We start from the raw sequence: 10,905 nt of genomic DNA, 5'->3' as shown, positions 1-10,905 counted from the left end.
ATTAATCAATCATGATAAGTATATCATCAAGATGTATATTATCAGGGTTTAGACGGTTGAGATCATGTGTTTTCTCATGAGTAGCTATAACCCAATCCTTTAGTTATTAACTATAAAAAATAAAGTAATTCTCATACATTCTATCAGATTCTCAGACATGAAATGTCTGGGCAACTTCTGTTTTTGATCCATTTTCAATTTTTGATTGACAGAAATCAAAAATGAAAAGCATAGGCGCATTCCCAAACGCTGCCTTAGGCTTTTGGGAATGTCATGAAACGTTAATAGAATGCATCTAAAATATAAAGGCAATTTGTGGCATCCAAACTTCAAAAGAGGCAACAATCTGATAAACTAGAATTCATTTGATCCCATTAAGTATCATATTGGATATAGTTAAAACCGCACCCACAATTACCAATTCTGATAGAATTACTAGATGATTGAGCACATAAGTTAATTAAATATGGATAAAGAGCTTATACTTCTTCTTGTATGAAGGTGGAGAATATTATTTTCGAGCTTCGGTCTTCTTCTGCTCTTTAGCTGAGGGAATTGGCAAGAACGCCCATTTCAATAGTAAAATAAGTAAATAAATAAAAAGAGTAAGAAAATGTGAGTGGGATGTGAGAGAACATACCGGCCTTCTCTTCTTCTCGTTTCTTAGCAGCTTCTGCCCTTTGTTGGCGTATCAGGGATAATCGCTCTGGAAGTGCATGTAAAGTCAAAATATGAGATATATGTAATAATATATAAAAGAACAAGCAAATGAAAGATGGAGTAACTATCAACATCAAGGTTAAATCATCAAAGATAGTTACATTAGTAGGTAATGCAGTTGCCCACGTGGAGAAACAAATGAAAACAATGCAAGAAACACCTAATTATACAAAATTTTACAATTTTCTTGATCTGGGAATATGATGCAAGGGAGACAATTGTTCACATGGGAGAGTTATTTTTTTAGATGGGAGAACTAATTGTTTTAAGAACGTGATGTTAAGGTTTAAAATCTCATCTAGCGACAATGTTTCGGTGGGAGAAAAACTGAGAGTCTAAACCAAAACATTCCAAATATTTTTGAATCAATGTTTCGTTCCTGTCTAGGCCGAAAGTGGAACATCTTGCCTCCTTTTTTAAGTGTTGAAGTTTTATTAGTGACTGAAAATATAGGGTGTTTATGGAAGAGCTCAACCAATTATTGCCCATTCAACATGGTTTTCGTGACACATGGTATGCAGTTAGAAATATGACCTTAAGATCAGAGATGAGCCTTTTCTAACATTCTACAATTGATCTAGTAATGATGAAAACTTTTTTCCTTTTTAAAATGAATGTTCAACATGAAAAAAAAAAAATTGTATGGTTATTCCAGAAGAGTGACCACACATAATAGATTCAGTGGCTCTGGATGTTTGCATTAAGAGATGCACAACATGGTTTTAAGTCTTGTCCGAGACCGAGACGACTCGTCCAATACGTCTCGGTATCGTCCACCAACAAGACAGATGGACAAGTCAAATGTATTGGACGAGATATAAAAGACTAAAACCATGGTTCATTTTTCTCAGAATTGAACAAGACGACTCAAATGTATCAGAAAACTTGTCTGAGACGTCAAAACGAGTTTTAAAACCATGATGCACAAGAAAAAAAATGAAAGGTGCACAAGAATAAGGTGGTAGGATTTAAAGAACAAAAAGTCAACATCTTTTAAGGACAAGTGCTAGCAGAAGGAAATTAGATTTTAGATGAAGAAACTGCCATGGTGAAGGGGATCCTTGAGAAATTTGAAGGGAAGGTCATAGAAAGGCTATAATTCGTTGATATTTCAAACCAGATTTTGGGTTACCATTATTACAGATAGCTTACCTAAATCTTTTCTTGCTTGTTCTGTTTTTCCTTGTTCCTGCAGCTTCATATATCGTTCGTGTGCCTTTTGCTTCTCTATTTCCTCTCTGTAAACAAATATAATGAAAATAAAAATAAAATTCTTTAATTACAGTAGAATACTAATCCTTATCCTGAATACACAATCAGAATAACAAAAATAAATGAGGAGATGATATGGATAAGCCATTTCATGTGCTTATGGAAGTGATTTTCTCCATGTTAGGAAGATTTTTTGTAACACTAAAATTAGGTTTTCCACCAATAAAAAGATGTCATGTAGAAGTTAAAAGATTTCTTTATTTGTAATAAGATTTGCACCAAAAACCAAGATCCAACCATACAGAAAAAAATAAATCAGGATGAAGCAAATGGAATTTGCTAACGGTCTTCAAATCCAAATCCAAATTTTAAAATCATCTAATTAAAATTGAATCACATCCATAGTTTCGCCAGTCCAACTTTCAAGTTGTTAGTCCCTCAAACAAAACTAATACTTATAGCTTAACAATTGCTCTAACTAAAACAGTATGACACCACTTTGAGAACAAGAAGAAGAAGGAGCTAGATATTGCCAGAGTTGCAAATCGACTAGGCTTGTAGGGTTTAGGGCTAAAAGAAAATATATGATTATGATACATATAGCTAAAGACATTAATGTCAGTTACATGTTGTACCAAAGATAATTATGAAATGATACTAAAAAAATAAATAATACAAAACATTTATGGTGAATGCTCCTATTTCAAGAATTATGTTTTGAAAACACTTCTTTGAATAGAAATAAGCTTTTGAGGGAAAAGAGCCTTTTCTTCAAGGTCTTTTTTGACAGCCTTAGGGTGAGACTTGAGGTGTAAGTCTCCAGTTGAGAAAAACAACTCAAGTTCCTATTCAAAAGGAAAGAATAGCATAGGAGCCTCTGAGCATGGACTTGTACTTTTCTAGAAGTTGGATATCCAATATTATCAATCTAAATTACAAAAAATTCATGAGGAAAGATTAATTAATTTCCATTTACTAGTGAAGGACAAAACAACTATCACTAAATACATATGCAAGGAATTAGAACGTAGTAGGAGAAAGGGAAAACAAAGAGGAATCATTCAATTAGTGACAAACTCAATTTCCTTTCTACAAGGAAAGAATGGCATGGATATTCAGAAAATCTATACATAGGACTTGATATTTTTCTATAAGCTACGTCCCCAAAATGTCATTAATATAACTTACAAATAAATCAGTGAGGAAAAAAACACAAGAATTTCCATTTACTAGTGAAAGACAAGATAATCATTTCTAAGAGAAGCATGGAATAAAACGGGGAAAAAAGTTCATTCAACTTGTAATAAGAAAACATTATTTTAACAATCAACATAAGGAGAGAACTTAATAAGAACATCTTACGAACCTTTCACGCCGTGAGAGTTCAGTCGTTTTCTCAATCTGTAAAATAGGAATTGCATTATTTAACTGAAAAACAATTTTCTAGAAAACCAAGAAGAAAAAATAGATACTTACAAAAAAAATGACAAAACATTGCTCAATCGTATGTCTTTGCTTGGTCTCAGTATAAAGTGTTGAGAATCCTCAAGTAAATGAGGTTTTTCTTTATTTGTTATGTAACAATAGATAAAGAAATGACAATATATGCCGAAGTGCCAAATTTTCCAACCAACAGCCAATGAATTGGTCTTTTCTTACACAAACTTTGGACAGAAATAAAGCAATTAAGAAATATAATAGTTTCTTATAAAAAGATTCATCAATAAAAATAGAAGCTTACACTAATAACAGATCTATAACCAATCCACCTAAAAAGGTATCAACCTCACCCTCGCCCCCACTAATTTCTGAACTTGGTTGACAGGAGCCCACGGTCGACACATTGTCTTGAAGTAGCATTACAACAAACTGACTGTGCAAAGATGACAATGCCATTGGTCAAGATGACCATTCCATTAATTTGAGAGATAGTAGCTAAAAGGTGAACCAAATCACCAACACATTTAAGAATTATAATGAAATCATGAAACCAAATTAATGTGATTCTCAGTAGCAGATAACTCAAATGTTTTCATTACATAGGTAGTGCAAAATAAAATTTGAATTTATTGGGAGACATGAATTGTAGCACTATCTTATGGAAACTATTCTTTAAATGATAATCTTTATATTATCATCTTGGTATCATTTGTGCTGAAATTTAGGTAATATGTTTCGACAAATTGACAAGATCATGTAACCAGCAAAACAAGAACATATCCAAGCAACCAAAATATTTTGTATTATATCACCAACTTACATCAACATCTCTAGCTTTCACGTTCTTTGGTTTTACCAAATTAGGATTCTGAATCTCAATAACACCCTGGGTGCCTTTCCGTTTCTGCCAACATTCAGCACTAGTAACAATTAGGAGCCCAATTAATGTAGTGCCAATTAAAGAAGATGTAGCGAGAAGCCAATAAAAAAGAGAGGCAAAATAACAGGGACAAATGGTAAGACAATTAATAGACCTCTGATTCTTCTTCTTCAGATTCCTCTTCAGATTCTGTTTCTTCTTCAACTTGGTTTACAGCTTCTTCCTGCAGTGTCAATAAGATAGCTGAGAAAGAAGAAATGAAAAATAACTTAAGAGCAGACAGGAAGCAAAGCATTTAGGATTCAATGCATTTGCTAATTTCATAAAAACAATTACTAGGATTAATTTCAAAAAAGTGACATGAAATAGAAACATCAAGACCTCTATTACATGGACAACAACATAAATATCAAAATGATACTAGCAAATATACTCATCACGAATGATAATTAATATGATTATAGTTACTAGTGGGTAGCACATGCAAACTCACATGTATCACAAATCATTTTAAAAATCTCAGATAAATAATCTAATTTTATATCATATTTTATCATTTAATAAGAGCCTTTCTATAGTTTAAAATAATTACATTGGGTTTGAAGATAATATAATAATAAAAGGATATTTTGTAATTCTAGAAAACTACCTAACATTGTTATAGTGATCATGGGATTGCAATTTTATTTGTTTTGACAAAAATGGCCTTCATAATAGTACGGTTAAATATAAATGTTGGGCTAGTTCTGGTCTTCCAAATTTTGGTGTCAAACCACTTTACTCCACCTTCCCTCATTGTAGTAGTTAAAGATCATTGTCATATTTTGATAAACGAATTGTTAAGTATTTTACTTGGTTACCTATAAAAAAAAGGGTAAACTTGGTTACGACTTTTTTTTTTTTTTTGATAAATAGATCTAGGTTTAAGACTTAAGACCATGATTCCTTTGTCAGCAATATGATAATTCCTTGTTTGTTTTCCCAGTAACAAATGTGTACATGCGACTCAATTTATCTCTAATTCTTTTGATTATACATACATGACACTTTCGGTTTATATTCATCTTTGTGTCTATGTGATTGACTCAATTTACCTCTAGTTGTTTTTTATGATACATGCATGACATCATTGTGGATCCATTTGTGTACTTACGTCGTCGTTTCTAGATTCTTAGGGGAAGGGGGGGGGGGGCTTCTATGCTTGACAATTTTTATCTGTGTGACACATGCCCATGTCTACATATAAACGAAAAAGAGAAAAAGAACATGATACCGAAGTCATCCTTCAGAATTCACCCCTGCCTTCAGATTCAAAGTCAATATATGAGTTTTCTCAACGCATTGTGCAATCAATGATTTTGGCTTGTCATGAATAGGAACAGTCAACAACAGTGAACCAAAAAAATCAATTTGACGAAAACTAGGATTTTGTTGCACATTCCTCACCCTAAATTTAAGGGCTATAACATTATTATTTAAAATGACAATCTTTCCAACATGCCATCAAGTCACACCAATTCATTCAAATTTTCCAATTGTTCAGTTTCATTTGCCAACACAATAATTTTGCCTTCATTTTTGGTATGTTCAAACAAGCTGTAAACTAATTATGATCCTCACATTCGAGGTTAAGGAAAAGCTTCTTCTCAATGCTAACAAGAGAGGGAATTCAAAAGTTCTGCAAAAGAAATAGATACCATAGACAAAAATTTAAAGGTAAAAAATAAAACAACTAGTGGCACTAAATCGTCATTAATCCTGCACCTTGGATATTGTAAGAAAAATCATTTGTAATTGGATATCAAAATAGAAGAATGCAATAGAGAGGTCTAAATGCCAAGATCAAAAACACATCAGACACATCAAACTATTGAAATGAGCAACCCAAAAGGTAATATTTTTAAAGAATAATTTTATTTATTTATTATTAAGGCATACCTGTCTAAAAGTACGAGGGCGAGCAGAGGTACCAGCAACTGCAATTATTTAAGGCATGAAAAAAAAAAGAGATTAAGTCAGCCATTACTTCATATCATCTATCATAGCATATGTTTGATAAGCTGACTTCAAGAAATACAACATCAACTGCAAACTACAACTTAAAGATGCAAATCAAATGAGGATTCCACATACTATGATTTAATTATAGTACTAAACATTCAGAAAAATGAAAAGCCACGACATAAAATTCAAACAATAAAATAATAAGGAATTAGCGTATGCTAAAAACATATATATATATATATATATATATATATATATATATATATATATATATATATATATATTATATATATATATATCTTTTCTTTCCCTCTTCAAGAAAGTCGATGGAACACCCATAGATCCTGCCTCATTCCTGTATTAATGTTGTAAGTTCAATACTTATCGAAAAAAACAAAAAAGTTGTAAGTTTAAGTATGCTATCTTTCTTTTTTCTTTTCTTTTCTTAAGTATGCTATCTAGCTCTGCACAAAGACAACTTCATATATTTTTAATGGAAGAAGTGCCTACTAGTTTACGGTGTAGGTGCTGTCAATTTTGGATCCTTGAAGACTGAATTGCTGAATCTAACAATCTAAACCTACTCGTGCTCAAAGTCATATCATGTTCTAAATATCATTTTCTTCTTACAACTTCTATTTTTATTTCTTCTGTTTTTTTATAGGTGAAGATTTATTATATTAAGAGAACAAAAATAGGGAAACACCTCTAGTTACAAAAGCATATAGCTACAAATGATGTACAAAAAAGCTACAAAGTCTACAGGGCCATGAAGGCACCTAAAAGAACATTTCCCACGTACAAAACCAACTCCTCACAAGGAAAACCTTTTTAGGATCCATATCTAGTTTTTTTGAATAAAAGTTCAGGATTTTTTTACAAAAGCATACTATTAGGCTATGTTTGGAAACACTTCTAAAGTCTGAAGTCTGGAAACTAGAAATCAGACTTCAGAAGTTTCATCCAGTGTCCCCCCCCCCCAATCGTTGGTTCAAAACTTCTGAATTTCGGTTTTGAAATCTTGAACCAAAATTCTAAATTTAAAAGGTAAACCACCTCCATTCAGACTACAGAAGTGTTACCAAACACACACTTAGTGTCAGGTCATAGTAATGAGTTTCTCATGTGATTTGCAAATCCTGATAGTGTGTTGAACTTGTGTGACTCGCATTATCACATAATAAGCTAGGGATAATACCTAACATATGTTACCTATGTAATATATACATAGTCATACACAAGGTTATAAAAACCAGACCAATAACCAAACAGAAATTTTGCTCAACTAGTCGGAACCTAATTCAATCGGTCGGACAGATTTCTATTTATTAAACAGTATATATACATATATATGAACAAGCAAACAAAACTAGCGAATTGAACCTAAATGGACCAAGAAACAATTTATCTCTGCCTACCCCCCTACAAACCGTGAACTGCAAACCCAAATTCAAACCGAGTGAACCGAACGAACCAGTTAACAATACATGAGTACATCTTAGTAAGAAGTCTACTGGATTCGTAATTTCCGTATTAAATCAAATCCCAATTGTTCAAGTTTCATAGAATTTCTTGATTCCTAGATGACTCAGATAAAAACTCAATTTAATTCAAGGTTGTTGAGTTTGAATATTTAGTTCAACTCAGATTACTTCAACAGAATTTAAAAAAATTAAACAGAATTAAAAAACAGTCATCAATTTAGATCTAAAAGTACACCAGAACTCAAATTAAAAAAGAAAAACCTAAAAATCTCAATCGAAGAAACAATGAGAGAGAGAAAGATCTTACGCATCTCTTCGGGAGTTGAGAAGTGCCTTCGACCCGTAGGTTTTCCCTTGAATTTCCCCCTTCCCATTGTCGAACACGAAAGATTTGAACTCCGGTTCTGAAATCGATCAAAAGAAAGAAGAGATTATATTTTCTTTCGAGCAATCTTTCTTCCTCACTGATTCTCTCTCCACTGTCTCAGTTTGATTCGAGAACCCTAAGCTTTTTCTTTTCTTTTTCGAAATGTCTTTCAGCTTTTCGAAAGTTAGAAAAAGATACGGTCAAATAATGCAGAAAGAGTCGCGATACTTGGCACCCACTGTTTGAGACATCTTCGTAGTTGCACCCCCGGAATTTATAACGAATTTGTCAATATACCCACGTGATATATTATATGCACCGATCAAACGCCGTTTTTGTCAGTCAGGCTCGAACTTCTTTTTCACCAATCAAACACGTTTCGTCCCACAAAGAGTTTCATCTTTGGTTAGGAGTTGTTATGAATCTTGCTAAGCATCAAACTTAAATTCTTTTTTATTTATTTATCATCTTTACTTTGTAATATATTTGTAACTCGAAAAATAAGACAAATGGTAAGAATTGATTTATGTTAGGGTTAAAACTCTAATTAACATTTGAATGTTTAAAAACATTGACAAATATTTCTAGAAAGTATTGATAACAAGAACTTATTGATAATTTATTCGATTTGTAAAAAAAAAAAAAAAAAAATTTATTTGCTTATGCCGATTATGAAAGATCAACATATGTTAAGTCATGTCAATAGGACATGAGTGACATAGCTTAAGCCATGTCGACAAAACATGAGTGACATTAAATAAGTCATGTCAGATGTGTCTTTTCGACATTTTTTTTTTTGTGTACCTAAAAACTTTGTTAACATGGAGTTTTTTTTGTAAAATGTAAAACATGAAAATAAAGATCGATAATACATGGATAGATACAAGTTTTATTTACAACTTTTGAATTATCATATTCATTGTAATTGTGGTCATTTGATTGAGTTATTTTCTTTTTATATTGAGTTCTTGAGAATCATTCATTTGAGTTCAAACAAATGAAATAAATAATAAGAAAATAAAAAAATAGAATGAAATTCAACAATAATCATCTTTTATTACAGTAATCCTCCGTTGAAATAATGATTTTTATTGAACCTTAAAATTAATAGAAAATGGAAGAACTAAGAAGAGTTATCTTCATCCTACCCAATGGCATGAGCAGAAATTTAGGATTTTAGATTTCAAATGTTTAATTATTATTGTGGGTTCAAGTACTAATAGGAATGAAACTCATTCATCATATTTTTAAGTAGGTGCCAATGTCGCGACTCGTGCAGAAAAGTCCACTTGAACAATAGCTATCATCACCCAACTCATGTTAACAATGTAAAATATGACAAAAATTCGATATGTGAAAAATTCGAGTTTTATTCAATTTTGGGTTGTAAAAAGAGTCGAGATACTGGGACCCACTTTTTTAGGCATCTACACCACTTGAAAAAAAGAAAATGACGAATGGGTTTCATTCATATTCGTACTTGGACCCGTCATAATAACTAAGCATTTGAAATCTAAAACCCTAAATTTCTACGCATGCCATTGGGAAAGATGAAGATAACTCCTCTTAGTTCTTCCATTTTCTATTGATTATAGGGTTCAAAAGATTCTAAAAACCATTATTTTGATGGATCAAGATAGTGAAAGATGATTACTATTGAAATCTCATTCTATTATTAGGTTTTCACATTATTTATTTCATTTGTTTGAATTCAAGTGAATGATTCCCAATAACTCAATATAAAAAAGAAATAACTCAATCAAATTATCACAATTACAATGAATATGATAGTTCAAAAATTGTAGATAAAACTTGTATCTTTCTATGTATTTATCGATCTTCGTTTTCAAATTTTACAGAAAAATCTTTGTGACAAATAGGATGTTGTGGTTTGTGGAGCCTGATAGTACTGGTCAACAAGGGTATTTTTGTAATTTTACTAATAATATGTAAAATCCTAGTTAGGTTTCCTGGGGTGTTTATATTTCTCGTTTAGGTAAAAGAGTGTAATTTGTAACTACGAGTTTTTTCTTCATAATGGAAACGATGTGATTCATGCACATACTTCAATCTTGAGAGAACCATGTAAAATCTCTGTGTTTCTATATGTGATTGCATCTTGTATTTATTTTTCGATTTGTTTTCTTGTTTTGATTATACTTATTTTCTTGACACAAGACTCGTCTGACATGGCTTAATTCATGTCAACATTGATTAAGTTATGTTTCTCGTGTCTTATCAACACAGAGATTTTAGGTACAAAAAAAATATGTCGAAAAGACATATCTGACACTACATGAAAACTGGAAAATTCTATAGAAAAAATTGACGGGCCAAGGCCCACTAATTTTAGAAACTAAATTTTGACGATATAGGACCATCGAAATTCTTGATGTTCCTAGATTTAACGACTGAGAGTTGTTGAATTTCTCTCATCCTTCATTAATTTGACAGATTCAACCCATAGAAAAACAAAATTTGACAATGAAAAATTCAATTCTAATTCGACCTCTTGATCCGTCGAATTTTATGAAATTTGACAGCCCAAGGCTGTCAAACTTGGGCTTTTTTCTCATTGTGTGACATGGCTTATTCCATTTCGCTTGTGTCTTATCAATATGACTTAACACATGTCGACCATTCAAGGTCGACATAAGCAAACAAAAAATGACCTTTTTTTTTTGCAAATTTAATGCATTATCAATAAGTTATTGTCATCAACGTTTTCTAAAAATACTTGTCAACGTTTTTAAGCATTCAAATGTTGTACATTAGAGTCTTAATCCTAATCTAAATCA

The 10,905-nt window shown here is 31.8% G+C and overlaps 1 protein-coding gene across 1 annotated transcript; it reads right to left on the bottom strand.

The window, feature by feature from the left end:
• Positions 1-347: 347 nt before the first annotated feature.
• LOC147390468 (uncharacterized) lies at positions 348-8,355 on the bottom strand. The gene is made up of 8 exons (XM_086459594.1): positions 8,048-8,355; positions 6,191-6,228; positions 4,407-4,475; positions 4,193-4,276; positions 3,299-3,333; positions 1,873-1,958; positions 641-706; positions 348-546 (listed from the first exon to the last, which is right to left on the bottom strand). Exons 1-8 carry the CDS (start codon positions 8,112-8,114, stop codon positions 512-514), a joined length of 480 nt encoding a protein of 159 aa, XP_086315720.1. The 5' UTR covers positions 8,115-8,355; the 3' UTR covers positions 348-511.
• Between the last annotated feature and the right edge of the window lie 2,550 nt (positions 8,356-10,905).

The sequence above is a fragment of the Akebia trifoliata genome, chromosome 11, assembly GCF_017979445.1.
Source record: "Akebia trifoliata isolate Shusen 1 chromosome 11, ASM1797944v1, whole genome shotgun sequence".
NCBI lineage: Eukaryota > Viridiplantae > Streptophyta > Magnoliopsida > Ranunculales > Lardizabalaceae > Akebia > Akebia trifoliata.
Note: the sequence above shows the minus strand (reverse complement) of the source record. Positions and strands in the feature narration are given on the sequence as shown.

Bases quoted from the DNA above. Each gene is read 5' to 3' on its own strand.
- LOC147390468 (XM_086459594.1), bottom strand. From the start codon at position 8,114: ATGGGAAGGGGGAAATTCAAGGGAAAACCTACGGGTCGAAGGCACTTC. The intron at 6,229-8,047 runs GTAAGATCTTTC...AAATAATTGCAG, and splicing joins CTCAACTCCCGAAGAGATGC to TTGCTGGTACCTCTGCTCGC. The intron at 707-1,872 runs GTAAGCTATCTG...ATGCACTTCCAG, and splicing joins ACAAGCAAGAAAAGATTTAG to AGCGATTATCCCTGATACGC.